Genomic DNA, 22050 nt, shown 5'->3' on the forward strand with positions numbered 1-22050 from the left:
TAAAAATTAATGTGCAAATATTTTCTATGTTCCTACTGGATCATAGGAATGTCTTCAGCTAATGCTAAAACGGTCGTCTGTTGTAAATTGGCAGCAATGGGTTAGCATTAGCAGAATCCATCTTGTATTTAGAAGTTATCTTATCCGTTTTGTGAAAGTCATTTTGAATTTCTGGCAGCCATTTTGTTTGCCATGTGCTCTGTCCTACCTTTCTGTTAACTGCTCTTGAAATCTGCCTAGAGACAAATTATATTTTGCATCTTCCACCTTCGCACATGCCCAGAAGGGCCTAGCTAGTAGAATGCACCTGCTTTTCTAGAATAACTGTCAGGCTATTTTTCCTGCTGTATGGAGAAGTAACTCTCCTCCCTCTTTGTTGAACAAGCAGATCTCGTATGCCCATCTTAGTCATTTTGCATGCTTACATGAGGCAGGAGTGCCCCTTGGTTTTATGCTTACTATGTAACCCTAAGCATATATAAGGCCTCTGTTTTCTGTACTCCGCAGACTGCTTCATTCGGTTGCTAAGGCTTTTGTGTGACGTAGTCTCACTCATTTGAGGTTAATAAAGATGTTATTTTATATTTAAGCTTCTGTGCCAATTTCTTCTTTGTTGGTTTAAAAGGACCAAGTATCAGTGGGACCCCTAAGAAGGTTAATTGATTTCAACACCTGACAGTGGGTTAAATATTTGACCCATCGCTTTTGTCTGCCGCTGGCCGACATGGCAAAATAGTCAAATGACAAAGCTATGCACACAGGTGGAATTGAAAGTGTAAGAAAGAATGTACACAGTCAGGCTCACTGACTGTGTTAAACCCTTTGTTGGGAAATGTTTATTTATGTATTTTCGGCATTGATATTGAGCAAAGTTCAGCACTGGAGTAGGCTTAGGGTCCCAGCCTACAATAGTTGTGAATTCTGGTAAGTGGCAGGAAAAATAGAGGAAAAAAAGAATCAACATTCCACACAAAATTCAGGTTAAAGAAAGGTCAATTTCATAGGATAAGGTAAGGTCACTTTTACAAAAACACTTGAGGTCAAGCAATAATATAGAAATAATATAAAAGTATGTAAATAGAATGCTGACAGAAAACACACAATACATTCCAGGATACCACCAAAATTAAGAACAAAAAGCTGGTTGATTAGGGACAACAGACATGTGCCCAAAATAACAGTGAGTCCATGTAAATAACGACAGGTGGTCACCATAAGTGGCGTATAGCCACTGACAGCAAATAGGAATTATGGACACAAGCGGTAAGTAACAGTCTGAACAGCCTGATTCTGGTGGTTTTCTGGAAACTAAGATGTTTGGCAGGGTGGAGGATGCTTAAAGGAAAAGTGGTTGCAGACCTGAATCTGGTAGTGAGGAAAAGGCCTTCTTTGGGGATGAAGAGCACAGATTTTAACATGGTAGTAGATATGAAAAGTAAAATGCTGTACAAAACGCAGGAGTTAAGCTGAATTCATTCTGCAAATTTCAGGGAATGACGCGAGTCCAACATCCATGACATTTGATCCCAATACTGTAGTTCACTCCAGTTCTTCAAAAGGTAGTGTAATTGCTACTCATTCAAAATATATTGCAGGAACGGACTTTGAATACCACTGGTTAGAAATAACGACCTCCTTAGTGACACCTGCTCTATTTCAACTTCAGGTATAGGGGTCCGTCGAAGAAGCAGTTTTAAGTCAAAATATCATAAGCAAACATATTGTGAGACAAAAATTTCAAGTCCTAAATATGGTTAACAAAATCTACGTTCACTGAGTGCAGATTCTACACTAGTAATTCTAATGAGGCGCTATTGTTGTAAATAATATTTAGGGCATCGCATTTCTGAAGATATTTTATTATGCCATTTTGGTACCATACCAAAAAAGAGCATCTAAAAAATACGACTACAGAAACAGATGGGCAAAATGTGCTTAAACCTTTCCTGACACATTCACTTCCACGCAGCATTTAAATGGTTCTCAAGGATACAACGATCAAGGACAATGCCATTTGTATCATGCTTGGACGGTGAGTCCCGATGCATCCTACTAGGCACCAAACAGAAACCTGGTATCAATTATAGCACATAGATCAACCACTGAGGAACCTGGTATCAATTATAGCACCTCGATGAACCACTGAGGAATCTGGAATCAATTATAGCACATCAATCAACCACTGAGAAACGTGGTATCAATTATGGCACATTGATCAACCACTGAGGAATTATAGCTAGGCTTTCCTGTTTTCAGTTTCTCTTTCTGGAAAATTCTGGTGGGATTGTTTCAGTGTTTTCAAGTAATTTCAATATCTTTAAAAAACTGTTGTTATCAGTGGTTACATATTTCCGCGCCACTAAAAACAACAGAAAAAGTGTTTTCCGGTGTTTATGGAATGTTTTGCTTTTATTATTGCTTGCTTTCTGCACTGATAGAACATGGTATACAGACAGTATCGTATAGTGTATATGAGGTCCAAATAGATTTTTGCAAATTAAACTTATTGTAGTACATCTTACAATACTTCTTCGGTGAGTCTTTAGTCATGTGCGCTTGCTCTTTCCTTCCCATGTAAACTTCTGTGAAAAGGCCCTTTCAACATTGGCACTTGAGATGGGCAACACCAAAGCAGCCAGGACACAGTTTGTTAACTCTGGCCACTGACACAGCTTTCAATGCCAATACATGAGCACTTGAAGATTGCATTGAGCTGGGCACTTATGCCCTCAGAGTTATTGAAGCGGTCAAATATGAAGCAGCACTTTTGAAACTACGGAGGAAATTCCCCTTTACTGAAGGGATCTAGAACTTGTACAGAGCACCACAGTGATATTTCATTGACTTCAAATGCCATTGGTGGTGAAGGGACATTTCTATGCATCATTGCAAGCCATTTCTCATACATTGTAAAATAAACATTTCTGAATTGCTCTTTAACATTGCTTTTCTTGCCAAGTGGCAAGCACTCTAACATTGAACATGTTGCAGTGCCAAAGTCAGTAAAGGTTTCGCCCAACCTACTATAATAAATATTTACGTTTTAGTTCCTGTGCATAAGAAAACAGTGAACCAGAATGGACTAAAAAGTCAATAGCATCCCTCATTAACTCTGAAGATTGTTTAAAGGTGCTTTCAGCATACCATCTACCAAGTGGCAAGGATCTCCTAAAGGGAATCACTTCAGCTCGGAGTCAATTTTGACAGGTCATCACACAACTTTTTCATATATGTAACTGAATCACTGCACATACAAACAATATCACTTCAATGTTTGTTGAACTTGGAAAGAACCTTTTTTGCAGAGCATTCTAAGTGACACTGCATTCCATGTTTTCCAAAAGTCTGGTCCCATGGTTTCAACACTATCCCAGATGCTTGGTGATAGCGCTCTTTATACATATACTGGTCACTGTACCTTCCATTGAATGTTTAAAGCCTGAGGTGTTGGCAATTTACCTACTATCAATACTGACCCACTAGAAACTGTGGGCTGATGTATTAAGGGTTTTTACCCTTTCTCTGTGGGTAAATGTGATGATAAATATTAGAAAAGATTCTTATGGAACCAGTTATTTTACCTACCAGCGAAAGAATCAAACGCAGGCAAAATATCAAATACGATTTTGATCTTTCCTGATTCTCTACAGTTTATAAAATAATTAAACGAGATCTAAAACATGCTTCTAAACCCTGCATCTTTAGACGAAAGACCACAAAACTAAAAAAAGCAAAAGAAAGGCAAAACAATGTTTTAGTGGCATCCCTAAAAAACAAAACTCAAGCAGAATAATGTTAGCCCAGTCTTTCTTACTGCTAGGTTGTATAACAAAGTTACATTGTTTTGGCCCCTTCAGGAAGAAAAAAAATGACTCTTTCACTCTCTTTTTCCTTTCTTTGAATGGCATTTAGTTTGTGGTTGCGCAGGTGTTGTTTCAGTGTTTATATGTTTTCACTGGTAAGGGCTATTTATCTTTCAGTGGGGTTTTATCAGTTATTATAGGTTTAAACCTAAAACCCCAGAGCCTAATTATAGCACATCAATAAACCACTGAGCTTTTAAGCAGCTTAAACAGGGAAGGGGTAGATCCTTGAGAGTACTCGGTCCTAAACTCTGGATTGACATAAATGCAAATCTCATAGCAAAACAGAAGTTTGTGCACTTCAAGAAGGGCTTGAAACCTGTGTTGTTCAAAATTGCCTTTAGGTAAGTTATCTTCCAATCAAGGTTTGTGATAGATGGATGTCGCAAAGGTTTCCACGTATATAATACAGCAATTTAATATTCCTCATTTCTGACAGCACTGAAATTCCACAATACACTAATCATATTATTACGTGAAAGAAAGTAGACAATGGGCACCTTATAAAACTCCCAAATAAATTAGGAATTGCCATCAAGAATTTCCTTCAATCCTATTCCTCCTGTACATTAACGTTGCCATTCAATGAATTAAACTTTTTTTTAAACACAGCTTTTTACCTTTTATACTATTAGTGGAAACACATTCACCAAGTTGTATGCTCTTATTTTTTAATTCAATTTTGCTGTATTGAACATAATTTTTTCACAAATAATTGTTGTGTTAAATTAGAATGTTCCTATACAGTTTGATGTATAGTTATTTTGCCTGCTGCAGTGGTATGTGTGCAAAATGAGTGTGCTAAATTTGAAGCCCACTACAGAGATGGAACCAACGAAAGAAACTGCAAGGCACTGCAGAATATCAGCCGGAAATAGGCTACCACACCAAAAGCACACCTCAGAGCTGGGAGGCCTGCAGGAACTGTGAAGGAGTATTCAGCCGAAGTAAATGTTACTTATCCAGTAAGCATCTGTTTGTGGCATGAAGTGCTGTACATTCACATGCTGTGCAAAATCCTGTTATCTAGTGTTGGGCCCGGATGTGTGCAAGTTGTTTTTCTTTGAAGAAAGTCTTTCAAGGCACAAGGTATTGTGACTCCTCCTCTTGCAGGTAATGCACATGGTCCTCGACTTCATTGTGAGATTGTTTTCCCGAATGGCAGGTGAGGTTGGATTCTTAAGCAAAAAGTTGTATAGAGAGATGTCCATGCCAAGAAGGAGGAAATTGAAAATATATAAATGTGACTGCAATAGCCACAGACGTCTGGGGAGAAGGGGGACACATGTAAATCTATAGCACTACATGCCACAAACAGATGCTTACTGGGTAAGTAACATTTTCTGTTAGAGGTATATGTGACTGTAGATAGTGTCCGCAAAGGATTAAATGAAAACATAGCATGGTATGTCACCAAGAATACCTGATAAATCGATGATCTATGTTGTTACCACATGTCTGCCTGCTTCTCATGAGATCTTATTTATTGGAGATTGTGGTGTAGCAATCTATAGAGAGGTAAAACACAGATCCATAACCCACAATCCAGTGTACCTATAATGAAGAACCTTTACAATTGTATGTGGGATTAAAACTGGACCATGTACCCTTTTTAAGTATTGATATCAGGTAATTTATCAAGGAATAATTAAAGTACTGGCACTGGGTAAGTCAAGAATAAATAATTATGACAGGAAAACGATTGCTCCATATATAAGCAGTACAGCGGATGTGCATCAGTCTTGACACTTGAAGATGGCACATAGTTTATGGCCCCCGGTTGGAATGTAGATTTACCATCCTAAATATGATCATACTGGTGGGCACAGTTTTCAATAAGCATAGGCACACAATTGAATTTCACTAAATACTCTGTGCACCAGTTTCTGTTAAATAGTGTAAAGTATCTTGCTTTTATTACACGAATAACGGCAACCACTTCTTCCTGATTAAATAAATAAATAATTGGAACGCAAAGTCTAATTGATACTAGAGGAATTATGATATGAACGTCCCCTATATGCCACGAGCATTAAAATCATAAATGTACTGCCATAGAGAACTAAACCTATTACAAGATGTCGCCGGTACTTCTTACAGGAAAGCCTGTTTGTCTATATCATGTTACTTCCGGGTCACACCCCACGTGAGTCGGCAATTTCGCACCGTCTGTGGGATTTAAACTGGCTCCTAAGTAGTGCTACATATCACGGCGTTTTCTGGACGGTACGAGCACGGCGCATTAGATATGAGATCCACACAAGATTAAAATGGTAAGTACTGTATCCTGCTGGGCCGTGTAGAATGTCGAATGACAGCTCAAATAGTCATCGTCTAGATTGCGAGGAACTTCCTCTTAGTTATCTGCCGACACGAGAGCGTATTAAGTAATATGTACTAAGCTTCGTTAAAAGTAGATATCGCGAGCCCCGTAATTTTTGAAGGGTATTGTTGTGTGCATGCTATCTTGTCGCACTCGCTAGGCCCACTTGAATTAAAAGGTACAAGTCGGGCAGATTGGATAGGAGTCCTACACAGGGTTTAAACGGCAAGCGCTTTATTTATTTTTCAGGGCAACGTGGCATGACAATTAGCAGCTTTAAACAATTAGACGTAATCGTCTAGACTGTGAGGGTCTCCCTTAGAGTGATCCCCTGACATAGGAGAATTTTGCTTAACATTGGCCAAATACTGGTGTGAGTAGCTGCAGTGAGCCCTGCAACTATCACAGAGTTTTGTTGAATGTATGCTACACAGCAGCATTTGTTAGGTTTTTTTTGGTTTAAATGTGTGCACTTCGCTAATGTTGTTGTTATGTCTTTGGCAGTCCATAGGCATGTCTCTTGACATTAACACAGCCGATATAAATATCGATTACAGGAATAGACAATTTTTTCCCTTTTTCTCGAGATTTAGTAGTCATAGGCATTGTTTACAAAGGATAGCTAATAGGCTCAAGGGTAATAAAACAAACACCTACTTCATATTCCCACTCTAGGTCGTCTGCAAAATATCATTATTGGTACCTGGGCCTGGATCTCGCGCCCCATCTTGACTCGTGGTCCTCGAGGAATTGGGCCTCTTGCCGCAAGGAAGTCCTGGCTGACCTGCGAAAATGGAAACCCTTGATGATCTCCTGGCTGGGGCGGCTCAACGCTGTCAAGATGTCCGTCCTTCCCCGCATTCTGTATGTTTTCCAGTGCCTCCCCACCCCGATCCCGATTCACTGCATCAGAAACCTTCAACGCGACCTTACGTCCTTCATATGGGGGGGCAAAAGACCCCGCTTCTCGCAGAAAGTCCTGATGGAACCGAGAGACAGGGGCGGTCTTGCCTGCCCGAATCTCCTCCACTACTATTGGGCGTCACACCTCCGATACGTGATCGAATGGGGTGCACGCGAAAGCGACAAGCACTGGTTCCACATGGACCGATCGGTCACGGGGCGCACCATATGGGACCTGCCTTGGTTACCGCGGGTGGCACGTTCCAGAAGTGCATATCTTGCGGTCCCCACGAGGACGGTTCTTGAGGTATGGGACAGGGTGGCAGTGGCCAAGGGTCTCACCACGTTTCCCTCTCCGCATACTCCCATTGCGGGTAACCCACACTTCCCTCCAGCCGCCCGGACCCGAGCTTTTGAGAGCTGGACGCAAGGCGACTGCAGAGTTGCAGGAGACCTTTTTCTTGGCGGATCGCCTAAAACATGGCTAGACTGCAAGGAGGAATTTAGGCTCCCCCCCACCGCCCACTTACAATACACGCAGCTGCGCCACTGGACCTCGGGGGATGACATGTACCAAGCTGCTACTAGGACGTATACCCCCTTTGAGAAGTTGGCACGATCCCTCGGGGGGCTGAAACGGCTCATCTCCCAGATCTACAACATCTTGCAACACCCCACCGCCCCACCTGTACACCCCTATCAGAAACAGTGGCAGTCGGCGACAGGCGCTGACATCACGCACTCTCAATGGACTCGGCTCTGGAACGACATCCCCAAAACCTACCGCAGCATCCCGCAAAGGGAAAACGCATACAAAATGCTGACGCAATGGTACTACACCCCCCTGCGACTCAGCAAAATGTTCCCCGCTTCCTCGCCGTTGTGCTGGAGGTGTGGCACTGCGACTGGTGACTTCGTACACATCTGGTGGTCCTGCCCTACCCTAGCTGTCTTTTGGAAGGAGGTCCTCAGTCACATCAAGAAGGTGTTGGGTTTCCCCCTCCCTGAAGAGATTTGCACACTCCTACTGGGCATCCGACCCCCCACACTTAGGGCCCTCACGCGCAGCGACTGGATCCTCACCCTTCACATGTTAGGTGCTGCCAAACAACTCATTGCCCTGTACTGGAAACGAGCAGAGGCGCCGCCGATAGCATCCTGGTTCGTGCGCCTCTGGCAGGTCCTGACTATGGAACTACTCACAGCGCGGATACAATTCAGGGGGGTGCGCTTCAAGGCAGTGTGGGAACCCCTAGTGCGCCTCTTGTGCTCGATTAGCTATGCCCGCCACATGCCTCCCAGGCTCCGCGCTCTGCAATTGTTCGAGGACGCCCTCATCCCTGCTGACCCCAGCAGACTAGACTCTTAACCGCTACCCCCAGCGCCGCTTTGTGTTTTGCACTCCCTGTTTGTGGCCACGGGTGCGCCCCTCTACCTCCTCCTCACCTTGTCACTGCTAGCTCCTTTCCTGACTTTACTTCCTTCCTACTTGCCACTCTGGCTTCCACCCCTCTTTGGGGCAGTTAGGTCCCTGTTGGGCCTGTTGAAAATGTGACACCATTGCTATTCCTCACATACGTGCCTACCCCACACAACGACGCATTGCCAGCTTATGGCCACCTCTTGCTCTGCTCTCCCCTAAGCCACGCGGCCGGCCCCCCCCTCCGGGGGTTGTAGGCAGGGCGCTGTGTTAATGACTCCATCTCCCCTGTCTAGTTTTACCTACTGGCTCTTCTATGCGCGGCCGGCTCCGGAAAGGGGTTGTAGGCTTATCGCTGTGTTCACAATAAAAACAGATTTGAACAAAAATATCATTATTGGAATAGAAATTAGAAATACAAAGGAAGAAACTGGAGGAATGGATATATAAGGACAAGTCCCCAAATTTAAATAAGGTCAGTTTGAATATTCCAATATTCAGCTTAGAGACTATGGCTCGTAATTATTTAATGACAGAGAGGCTTATGTACATGCATTTATTCTAGAAATCCTCATTAAAACCCGTGCCTGTGAATATTCAAGCACTAGAGAAGGCAACGTTTGTTATCAAGTCCCTTAATCTATCTCGCCTTTTGGTAAGGAAATTCATTCAATACTTGCCCCATATAGAATAACAACAGAATAACAGCCACAGATTGTAATTGTAAAGCTAATTCATCCTTACTATCCCTTTAGGATTATTACTTAAACCACGTGGTAGATGAGCCATCGCCACCCATTTTGTACATTTCGACAGTATCTAGAGGGTGAGAATGTTTCTCTCTTTTTTTCTTTGACTTTTGGCCGCAAAAAATCCCTTCTTCTTACTTTAGTGGTTTTAAACATTAAAAAAAAAAACACCCCCTTTTTGACTTAATGTTGGTCTACAATTTTCAAATATGTTTATGCTAGTAAAAATCACTGTGATCTGTTTTTAGCCAGGAATTGGGCTGGATAATTTACCAGCCTTTGGTCATGGATCAAATCAGTTATGATTCTTTGCCTTTTATTAGAACTTATCCACCTCCTAGGTTAGTAGGACACGTTGGTGTATTTTGTACTTCACAGTAATCAAGAAACTTCATGTAATTAAACTTTGTTAAATTTATTCAATTGTCCTTCAGTACATATTAATTGACACAGGTACATGACGTTGCATTTGTAATTTCAGATACTCTGTGTCCACACTATAAGGAGGCAAAGTTTTCTCTGTCGGTCCTGAGGAAGGTGGTACAGCCCACCGAAACACGTGTTGACCTGGCGTGTAAATTCACAAATACTATCTGTGCTACCTTAGTTACAGAAAAAAGAAATTGTTCTGGTTGTAAAGTAAAGTGTGTGTAGATGTATGTATGAGTAATGTGTGTGTGGTGGTAGGTGTGTGTCAGTCAGGGTGTTCTTTTTTAAAAAAAAATTGTATATTTAACCTGAGAAATATAAATATGTTGAGTTGAATTTTATTGTTTATATGACTAAAAAGAATAATGGATTAAAGATTGAAAATATATAGTAAAAAAGAAAAAAAGTGTTTTGATATACATACAAAAAAATCAATAAAATATTGAAAATAATCAAAAAATAAGTGTACCTGTATTGATCTGAAGGTCTCTTTTCAAAGTATATGAACAATGTCATATGATAAAGAATATTGAGGCCACGAGGGAATTTAATTGTGCTATATGTGGCTGTAGATGCACATGCTTTGAATAGACTTTAAACACGTCCTCCCATAAAAGTGGTGGTTAGCTTGTGCAAATGGCAGTGGTTTGGAAAAGTGTATAGAGAACTGCCAGTCCAACACTGGTTTGCTGGCGAGCCAGTACATACACACAATTATGTTTTGCGAAAGTATGTGTGTGGACCATGTAGCTGTTTTACAAATATTAGCTACAGGAATGTTGCCAAGAAAAGCCATAGATGCTCCTTTTTTCCGAGTGAAGTGGGCTCTACGAGGGATAGTTAGCGTTCTTTTGGTTTTAGCATAGCATGCTTATATGCATTTAACAATCCACCTAGAAATGCCTGATTTATAAAGAACTTTGCCTTGATGGGGTTTGGAGAAAGCAAGAAAAAGTTGCTCTGTTTTCTGAAAAGTTTAAGTTCTGTCAATATGAACTGATACCTTCCAAGAGAGAAACTGGAGGGGGCAGGAGTGGAGGCATTCAAATGGAAGTCCCATCAAACTTGTTAGGACAATGTTAAGATTCCATGTCGGGCTGGTGGGATCCGAGGAGGAATGACTCTTTTAAGAGCTTCCATGAAAGCTTTAGTTATAGGAATTCTGAAGAGGAAATTCTGTTGCATATTCTGAAGATAAGCAGCTACAGACTCTAGATGTAATCTTATGGATGTGAAAGTTAAACCACAAATTTGCAAAGGAGGTAGGTAGCAGGGTTGTCTGCTAGTAGACCTATATGTTTTGACCAACAATAGTAAATGATTTTCCACCATTTAGCTGCGTAACAGGCATGAGTAGTAGGTTTGCGCTCCTCTTTAAGAATGTCCATACATTGGGGTGGACGGTTAAGGTATCCAAACTCTAGGACCTCAGGAGCAAGACTGCAAGGCTGAGAGACTTGTTGTCCGGGTATCTTATTTCTTCATGGTTCTGCATGAAAAGATTCAGCCTGTTGGGGCTTTTCTCGTGTGGAACTAATGAGAGTTCTATGAGAGTGGTGAACCATGGTAGGTTTGCCCACGTGGGAGCTATCAGGATGAGGTGGAGAGATGTCTGCCGAAGCCTCTGAACCACAAACGGAAGTAGTGGGAGAGGAGGAAAAGCTTAAGCAAACATCCCTGGCCAACTCATTCATAGTGAATTGCCCCTGATGGTGAGTGTGGGAACCTGGAGACAAAGTTTGGGTATTTGGCGTTTTCTGCTGTCGTGGATAGTTCTATATCCAGTAGTCCACAGCGCCGGAAGTAGTTTAGAAGGACTTGAGGGTGAAGTTCCCACTCGTGGACTTGTTGCCGCATCCAGCTGAGGAGGTCAGCAAAGTTATTGTCCACTTCCAGTAAATATTCCTCTAACAGATTGCTCTTATGTCTGAGTGCCCATCTCCAGATGCTCTGGGCTACGTGAGAGAGCTGAGTGGATCTTGTGCCCCCTTGCTTCTGAAGGCAATGGTGATCATGTTTTCTGTTTAGATGAGGGCTACCTTGCAAGTAAGGTCGGGAAGAAAGGCTTCTAATGCAAGGTGAACAGCTAGTAGTTCCAGATAATTTATGAAGAGACCCTTGAGTCTAGGTGTCCCCCCACCCCATAAGGGAATCGTCCGTTGTGATTGTCCTCTGTGGAAGTGGGGTGCGAAAAGGCCATCCCTGTAATAGGTTGTTCGTGTTCGAGCATTGCAGAGAGCAATAAGCTTAATAGTCTACCAACACTAGATCATCCCAGTGACCTTACACTTGAGACCACTGGTCCACTAAGCACTCCTGCAATGGATGCATGTGTAATCTAGCATGGGGTTCTATGGCGATAGAAAAGGCCATCATGGAGAGGAGACGCAAGACTTTACTGATGGTGACTTGTTGACCTGGTTGGAACAGGGGGATGAATGTCCGAAAAGGCTGTATCCTAGTGGTATTTGGGTAGGCCATGCCCAACTTTGAGTTGAGAATTGCCCCCAGATAAGGTTTAATCTGGAGAAGCTGGAGGTGTGATTTTGAGGCATTGATAGTAAAGCCTAGTTTGTGAAGTAGGTTGAGGGGGACCTGAGTGTGTTCAAGGCATTACTGATGAGTGGCACACTTGATGAGTTGATCGTCCAGATAGGTGATGGCGTGGGTGGCTGCATAGGTGAGCGGCCATCTCCGATAGGCACTTGGTAAAAACCCTGAGTCTGGTAGTGAGTCCGAAAGGGAGCACTTTGAACTGACAATGCTGTCTGCTGACTACACATATGAGGTACCGACGATGTGCCAGATAAATTGGATAGTGGAAATAGGCGTATTTGGTGTCGAGTGCGGTCATGAAGTCACCTTGTTTTAGTAGCAGGATGACATCCTGAAGAGTGACCATGTGAAAGTGCTCTGAGTGCAAGTATTTGTTTAAGAGCCTGAGGTCCAAAACTGGTCTGAGTAACCCAGCCTTTTTGGGGTTCAGAAAACTCCTGTTCCCTGTTAATGGTGAGGGATGGACTCTGTAGCTCCTTTTTAAAGGAGCATGTGTACCTCTTCATGTGAAGCTGTTGATGTTGTGGGGAGAGTTTGTGTTTGTGAGGTGGACTAGTGGGAGGTGTAGAAGTGAGCTACATATAATAACCATGTTGGAACATATCCAATACCCACTGATCAGAGGTGACATGCCACCAAGCAGGAAAGAACCCCTGAAGTCGACACTGACTGGTGTTATATGGTCAGGGGGAAGGAGAGGTAAGTAAGGGCTTAGCGCTGGTGGCAGCTCCTTTGGGAGAGACACCTTTACCTCTTACTTTGGAGTTGTTACCTCTGTAGGAGCCTCGAAAATAGTCTCTGGGTGTAGTGTGTTGTGCGTGTGGACGATGGTATGAGATGGAGGGTGCCGGGGAGTTGGTCCACAATAGGCTGCGCTGCAAAAGGTAGGGGTTTGAAAGGTGCCCATTTCCTTAGCTGTCTAAGCGCCCTTCTACATTTTCTCTAATAACGGATCAACCTGCAGTCCAAAGAGATATTGACCATCGAAGATCAGGTAACATTTGGCTGGACCTTTGGTTTCAAACTGGAGATATGGAGCCATGCATGCCTAATGTAGCAGCAGTGTCTGCAGCATGTAGGGAGCAGTGTATGGTGGACATAAGTTATTGTCGCCTCGATTTGTTGGGAACCACACCCTCAAAAGTGAGCTTGTCTGAAAGGTGAACATTTCAGTAACATTAAAACGGAAAACATAAAGGTTGTGTTATTCAATCTAACATATTTACACAATAATATTCGTACAGTTTTTGCATATAGAATAGTAATATGTCATACTTACTGGCTTTTTATCGCTTATTAAGCCTAGCAGTGGTGATGAAAGTGCATAGGACACTGCAAGACCAAGGAATACCAACCCCACTTGGCCAACTGGTAAATGGAACTGTGGATACAAAATTAATACATTTGTCAAAACTACACGCATTCCAATTATCCAGTTATAAAAACAATACATTTAGGCCAGATATAGGTAGCCTAATACCGGTCGTAACGGCCGAAATTACCGAATTTCGGCCGTTACCCTCCGGTATTAGGATTTTTAGATGTAGGAGGCCAAATTGAAGGATTCGGTAATTTACCAAATCGGTAATTTAAGGAATCAGTAAATTACCGAATCCTTAACATACTGAATCGGTAAATTACCGAATCCGTTATGTAGGGAGCACTCAAGTGAGTGCATTTCTGAGTTGAGGATTCGTTATTTACCACCAACTACAATTTGGTGGTAAATATCGAAAACCTTTGAAAAAGCAAATTTGTGCTTTTCCAAAAGTGCCATGTGGCAGACATACATGCCCTTAGGGCATGTATGTGTGCCACATGTGCACACATGCACAATCCAGGGGTGCAACAGGGTGTCATTGTGATACCCTGCCACCCTTGAATATGTGCCCCTATTACCGATTCGTAAGAGTGAATGGCTTCCCATTCAGTCCTATGGGCCTCCAGACCCATAGAAATGAATGGGAATTACCGAATCGGTAAATACCTATTCGGTAAATACCGATTCGGTAAATACCGAATCGTACCGATTCGGTAAAAGTTACCGAATAATTACCTACATACTATTTACCTATTCTTAAATACCGAATTGTTAAAATTCGGTATTTAAGAATAGGTAAATGGAGATTACCTACATATGGCCCTGTGTTATTTAGTTTTCTATGAGTGAGTGACATAGCACTATGGAAAATATGCCTGAAAGTTGCCAGCTAATTACGTATTTTTAATACCATGAGTAATTAAAAGTAACACATTGGTAAAGTAAATATCAAATTACCCCGCAAACAAATGTATCTTGACTTATTAGGAGATGGAATTGCATTCAATGTAGAGTCACTGTTAAAGTTGCCTGACTAATATTGTCATATTGCATATGCGATTTAGTTTAATTATCACAAGAATTTTAACATACCCACTGTTCACATTTTAGACAAAAATGAAATAATGGTTGCCACGTTTTAATGCAATACAAATATACAGACCTAAGCAACATTTAGAGCAGACATGTCATGCTGAAGCCCTGCATGAAAGCTACATCAAGGAACAAGCATTTGCAATGCAATAAGTCTCGAATTTGCGAGAGTTTAAGCTATTGGCATTGTAAGTGTCAATGCCTTTTATTTATCTGTTTTAATAATTAACACATGAATAAAAGGCATTGACATTTACAATGCCAATAGCTGAAACTCTTGTAAATGCAAGACCTATTTCATTTCAAAGAAGCGGCTGCCATTGTCCCGGGCTGCTTGGAAACTGAAAGCGCACATGGTGCGCTGAATGTTGAAGGAAAGCATGTTGTGTCTGCAGTAGGAGAATCTCATTAAAGAAAATAGTGCTACAGACTAAATAAGACATACCATGTAACAACAGACGTAAAAGGGCCAGTCCCCATGGGCGGTCACAAATGAAGACAAGGCAGTACTAAGATGGACTAACAGGCCTATTAACGAATCAGAAGCCAGCATGTACAAAGGGAAATGACACAAGCCAATGAAAAATATGGGTGGAGGGTGGGCTGAGCTTCAACTCCAAACTTGAATACAGCATGCGTCGCAGAACAGCACATGAGCTGCCCAGGTTCGACCAAAAAAACACTGCAATCTAAATTAAAGGAATCTGACACAGCGGCTTTAGAGCTCCATTGAAAGCAGCACTCTGGGGAGGCCCAGAAACGAGCTGGATGGAATTGGTGCGGTCCAAACTCTGAATGTGCAAATACGTGCCGTAACACTTGCCACAGCAGTGCAATTAAGAGTTCATCCTCACAGAATTTGAAATAACTATAGGGACTTGGGATTTTCAGTTCTAGTTTGCAATGAATTTCCTACTCCATACAGATTAATGTTCACAGTTGCCACCGGCTGTGAGCAGGTGGTGAATGGGGTTGGAGGGCAGGGCGGTGAGGCAACGAGAGGGTAGAATGTCAGTGGTGAGGGTTGATAGAGCCAGGCAGAGGGGAGCCATGCATGCTCTCCCATGCCGTAGTAGGGGACCAGGCTACACTTATGCTTTCAACCCATTTCCGATGCTTCTGTGATTTTAACAACTTGATTTTTCTGGCCAGTAAAATCTGATAGGGCCTGGTGTTCACAAATCCAGGTCATCCGGGTGCATGAAGATTGGGCCACCAAAAGACACCTGACTTACAATTGGGCGTTAATAGAGCAGGACAGAAGGACTCAGAGTCAGATCAAATGGAATGAATGGTTAACACTTTACTGAATTACATTTTGGTTGCTCTCCTGGGCCCCTTCACATTTGGCAACGTTGCTCTTTTCTGAAGGATGATCCGCAGAAATGAGCCTCTGATTTAGCAAACTAACTGTGTCCACCATCCCTTTACTACAATTGTCTCTGACACAAGTGAAAATCTCTGAGGGCTGCATGATCTTTTGCTGCCTTAATGGGGGTTTGGTGTCATGGGGTGGTGGCACAGTGAGGGTGAGATTGGCCTTCATGTAAACAACAAACATGGCCCCTCCATTCCTGGTTTGGAATTGAAAAAGCAGCTATAATTGGGGTGCAGTGAGCACCTCAAAACCCTGGGGCCCGGTGCCCCCGAATCAGCTACATTATTGATGGGTACACCAATGTCACGGTTTGCGATTCGTAAGTAGTCAATGGCAGAGATCAGAAGTGCCAATCCTGAAACCAAAGAGTGAGGAGCCTCCCAAACAGATGAAGGTGCATGGAAGGGGAGGAGAGGGGGAGACTGAAGGGGAGAAACCATCAGACAACAGCAAAATTGCAGGATCTATCGCAGTTCATGTCACTGTTAACCTAAAAATTCTGGGCGCTGAAGGAACTGGGATATGACCAGCTCGTTTTCCAGAGCCACCACAGGCTTTGGGTACACGCTGCGATCACTGGATGACATCATAAGTCAAAATCATACATGATAGATACCTCAGGAGGAGATCTAAACTCACCATAGTCCTACTAAATAACAAGAAGTGATATGTAATAAATAAATACTCAGATTTGTAGAGCACGGCTAATCAACCGTGAGGGTATCCAGGCACTGTCCATAAGCACGGGGAGATTATGTGATTTTCCCATGATGCTGAGATGCGAACCTGGATGCCCAGCTCCAAAGTCAGCAGCTCTGGTCATAACGCCAGATCCTCTCACTCAATGTTGGATGACAGCAGAAAAATGAGAAACTGATTAAAATATTCTTTCAAGAAAGAAAGGATTGAGTAATATGCAATCCATTGAAAAGGGGAAAGGCAGGGAGGCTGGATGTTCCTGAGAGAGATCCCGAAATAGTTGGAGGACACGGTTTCCTGGCAGACCATTGTAAAATCTAAGTCTATGCTCTATGGTTAGACAGAACAGTATGAATAGATGTGGAAAATTGGGAGCTGTACAACTGTAAAAGGGGTGCAAGCAGGGAGTCATTTGAGTACTTGTCCAAGGTACCAATTGTGTGTTGGAAAAAGAGCTGACACCACCCCACAATCACAGGTAATCTCTGCCAGGGGTGTGAGGTGGAGAGGGGAAAGAACCTGGTGTCTGTTTTTCTTGAGTCATCAAAACTTGCATCCATTGTGCTTTAAATATGAAGTGATATCACTAGATCTAGCTCTGGCTAGGAAGTATGAGATGAAGGAGAAGGACACAGTGCACAACCCTGCAACCAATAAGCAGGACACAGAGCCGACAGTAGAAGGGCAACGCTTCCGCAAGAATGATTTACAGGCACTCTCCAAGATGAAAAGATGAAAGTGAAGCATACCAATGGCGAGATACCTTATCTGGTTAATGCGAATATAGCACGTTATAACATGCGCTTTTAGTACGCGGTAGGTAACAAAGCAGTTGTTACAACGACCGTGTTGTGACAACGGGATGCCATTACTACGCAAGTCATTACATCGACTTGCAGTAGATGGTGATGTTACATTAGGAATGTATAATTTACTGTTCCAACTCCAGCCTGAGCACCAGTAGGGAAGGTGTTGGAATAGTCAAATATACTATTCCTTATGTTTGAGCGCCATCTACTGCTAGTCGATGTAATGACTTGTATAGTGATGGCATTGCGTTGTAAAGACATTGTGGTCTAATGACCAAAATGTAAAGGTTGTTTCCGGTTTAATGCTATTGCGGACCTGGGGGCATATGTTTAGGATGGCAGTGCTGCAACAGGGAGCGAGACGTGTGTAATTAACAAATGCCACTAGGACACAGGAACCTATAGCATTTAATTTTATACCTCATCAACTAGTGGTGACTCCCAGCAGCTGCTTCTCCAATGAATGAACGCTGGTGGGACACATCTAAGCCCATGAAGCCTATTGTGGAAAGTAGCAACATGCCTCATCCTAGACTGAGAGGTCTTCTGCAACTCCTGCTTCTACATGTCTCCCATTTCTTAAGAAGAAAGACCTTGGAAGGACTCCTGAAAGGAGTAAATCTAAGCATGATTGTCGCAGAAGTGAAAAAAGGACTGAAGCAGTAGTTCAAGCAAGCAGTCAAATCACCAGAGCACAGTGGACTTTTGTAGATGTCCCTTTAAACAATCAATTTCAATCATTAGAGGATGAAATATCGGGTTTACATGCTAAAGAGGACAGGTTCAGGAATTTTTTTTCAGTCGCAAATCTTTAATCAGACCAGACCTTAGAGCAGAATCAGAATCTGAGCCTGAGTCTTCACAGTCAACAAGTGTTAGGCAAGATGGGATAGAGCTGGGAAGACAAGTGTCAAGCAGAACTAGAGAGAGATCAGAATATCTTCCTGACCTACCCAAATTAAAACCTAATGTACTTTTGGAGGTTCAGAGGTCATATAAATTCCAAGAGAGCAGTTTTCTAAGTAAGACTAAAAGGTGGACAGGCTAGACAAAACAATGGCTGTTTTCCTCAATATGATGCTACTGTTGAAGAAAAAATGAAGATGCTAGGGAGGAGCTTTCACACAGGCAGGAACAAGACAGACTCAGTGAACGCTTAGATTATGAAGGAAAGCCTGTCACGAGCTCCACCTCCCCTGTACAATAAGTCATTTTTTTCAGGACAACCGAAAGAAGCATGTGCTAGAAAAGTTCCTGGTAATTACTCAGGCAGTATTCCGGTCCATCATTATTTTACACACTGGGATGGACTGTTCACATGAGGAGCAGGGTCTGTTCTGATCTGCATAAGGCGAGCCTTTGTCTAAGAGTGGTACAGTGGGTGAAAAACAATGGGTTGGAATGTTACCCGGAAGGATTGTCAGTGGTTATACTTTTAGCAAGCCTTCCTCCCATCAGCATTTGTGTTTATTATGTAATGCTGTAAATGGGGAAATGTAAGATGAGCCTCATTCCCCATATGGAGGTAGCAAACGTACAACCACAGATTATTAATTAATCTGACTATTTTTTGTTATTGGGGGTCTACTTATTAAAAAGTTAGTTGACTGTAGTGTCGCTGTCTCGTTCCTGTAAAAGTTATTTGTGGTCCATTAAGCTGCCACCTAACGGCCACGTCTTCTGCATCATATCGATCTGCTCTGTTTCTCGTTGTTTTTCTTGTCCTGCAATTCACATTTTGGTTCTTCTATAATATATTTTATTAATTCTGTGAACCAATTCATTTATAATGTGTAGTTTGTGGCAGTGAATCGTGGCCTTCAAATTCTAAAAAAAAGTCCACAAGGGTCATAATAATATATCAGTAGATCCAGGTCCTGCTCAGACCTGCCTACTATGCTACACAATGGGTCACTAAAAGGCTAGGTTGGGAGAGAGAATGGGGTGAGCATATGGGGTGCTCCTAGGGGGCGTTCGGCTGGAAAAATAGCACCTTTCTTTTGGCATAAATCTATTACTTATTTAACTACATGACTTATTTGTGTCTACTGACTGGCTCATACACCATCTTTTACTAAATGTGGTTGGTTCTTTACTACATATTCCACTCCCATTCCGTTATTGTTTATATGTCTACCCCCGTGGTCTTCTTTTCTTGCTCCCTTTTACCCTATCTTGATCCCCAATCCCAGCTTCCTCACTTCTTCTTCCTCTCCTCTCACCCCATCCATTTAGCCTCTTGCCCTATATGCCCTCCCTCCTTTTCACACTATATTTGTCTTTGTCCATCTCTCTCATTTATCGCCTTCTTACCACTCTCTCCAACCGCGTAATATATTCCCTCTTGCTTTCTTTTACACCGTTGGCTTGTTCTTATCTCCTTTCTATCCCTCTTGCTTCAATGGCCCCGCCCTCACTTTTCTATCTTTCTGCTCCCAATCACATTCTCTTTTTTTCCTTATTTTTCCTTTGCCATCCTTGGCTCCTATTCTTTTCTCTTTTGTTTTCTCTCTGCACTTCCCGCGTACTCCCTCCCTTTAACTCTCTACACACTTACCTCTCATCCCTTTGATAGAGCGCAAGCTCACTTGCTCAACATACTCACCTGGGCCCATAAAACTATGTATATATTTAAACAGGTAAACTTACACTCAATCAATTTTTAATTTTACCATTCGGAATCTGTACCATTTGACTTACCGATACCTAAAGTACTAGAGGATCAAGGGAGGTAGCAAGAAAATAGGTAGTAAAATAACAATTAGCATTTCATAAATAAGCACAAACTCGGGAAAGGTTTAAGTTCTTTTATCTAAAGTAATGTTTGAAACCAATATAAATCAATCATTTCTTGTTCTATTCAAATGATGAAGATTAAAACAAACATGTGCAATAATTTGGAAGAAATATCGTTAAGCATTAAACACAGGGTAGGGTAGAAAAGGGAAAACAATACTATGAAAAACCCACACTTTACAGTTACCTAGAATGGTGTGAAGATCATCCCTGGCCACGGGCTGAGTCAAAGGATAAGAATCCTAAAGTGCAGGTGCCAGCAAGAAAGAACAGGTGCAGACCAGAATCAGGACAGGTTACGGACCATATTGGATCAGGACAGGACCACCACAGGCTAAGACCGGCACCCACAGCTAAAGTGCAACACCAGGGTCACACCCCTCTCTGCAGCTAACAGCTGAACCCCGATTGGGTCATCGAACTCCTCTCCAGAACCCCGATTGGGTTATCAAATCTTCTGACAGAGTGCTCCGCCAGCACCTCTGCCCTCGATCACCTATTGAGTGCGTTGTGTCAGTGACAGGTCAGCTATTCGGACAAGTCGGACAAACTAACTAGCTAAGCCTACCCTAGCAATACTATTTTCCAGGTCAGTGTGCCACCCCCAATGTTGCAAATGTGTGAATCCCACAATTTTATTGGTCAAAAGACGAGGAGAAGTCATCACACCATATTAATATGAGGTAACTTGTCAATCATGTATTTAAATATTCCCTTCCATGACTTTATCTTCCTATGTACTTTTATTCGACCCGGCAGTGAATGTAACAATAACATATAATGCTTTAACAAATTATTCAATTCAGCTTCCTCTGGTAGGGTGAGGAGGTCATTTTCTCATCGTTTCACAGTTCATGTCTGATTCTGGCACTGGTTCAATGCAATGACTTCAGTGGCTTGAGTTTATTTGCGCAGGCGCATTTCCTCCAAAAATGGAGTTCAGAAGTACATTTCAGGCCCAAATGCGATACATGCAAAAATAGAGAGAAACAGTTTTTAGAAACACAGAATAAATTAATGCACTGTATACTGCTTATCTCTACTCTATTCCCATTATTTTATTTAAACTATTACTATTGCATTAAGGTTTAGGCAGAATGAACAGCTTAGCAAAAGCAGCGATGCAAGCTTCTTGCAAGTTAGGACACAGAACAGCCATCTTAGTTCTAGTGCACAGAAGCAAAAGTTTCCCACCAAACGAAGTAATACGTCATGTCACGTGAGTGTGACAGACGCATGCGTAGTAGAAAATCCTGCATAGTAGCAGCCATTTTAATGCAAGCGGATTATAGTTAGTAAAAGCACATTGTCGAGCTTCCCCTAGATACTAGAAATGTTGTGTAATGCAGTATTAATATAACGAAACATGTTAGTTAGTACATTAATATTATTTTCGAGAGGGCTGAATACAAGCAAGTCACTTTACCTGTGCAACCTTGCTCCATCAATCCCTTCTTTGATGATCATTTATATCATCACCAATTATTGAAACAGATGCCAAATTTTACATTTCACCCAACTCAATTTCTTCAAACTTTCTGTTAAAATTCTTTTCATTTTTCATGTGAAGGTCTTTCACTTTCTTCTACAAATTTCCATTACGCTCTTCTAATTCAATTTCATTATTATTTCTTTTTTTTCCTCTCTTATTCACTGTATATGTCTTTTTATGCTTCCGACATTTGCAACAAGTTAATATTCCTAAAATCAGT

At 42.1% G+C, this 22050-nt stretch overlaps 1 protein-coding gene across 1 annotated transcript in view; it reads right to left on the minus strand.

The window, feature by feature from the left end:
• The window catches only part of LOC147668727 (MFS-type transporter SLC18B1-like), a 1155733-nt gene that overhangs the window by 700141 nt on the left and 433542 nt on the right, over nucleotides 1-22050 (minus strand). Inside the window, exon 8 of the mRNA XM_086948472.1 lies at nucleotides 13523-13624. Within this exon, the coding sequence (XP_086804598.1) occupies nucleotides 13523-13624 (102 nt within the window). The remainder of the gene's footprint in view (nucleotides 1-13522; nucleotides 13625-22050) is intronic.

This window comes from Lissotriton vulgaris, unplaced genomic scaffold, assembly GCF_964263255.1.
Source record: "Lissotriton vulgaris unplaced genomic scaffold, aLisVul1.2 SCAFFOLD_386, whole genome shotgun sequence".
Classification (NCBI taxonomy): domain Eukaryota; kingdom Metazoa; phylum Chordata; class Amphibia; order Caudata; family Salamandridae; genus Lissotriton; species Lissotriton vulgaris.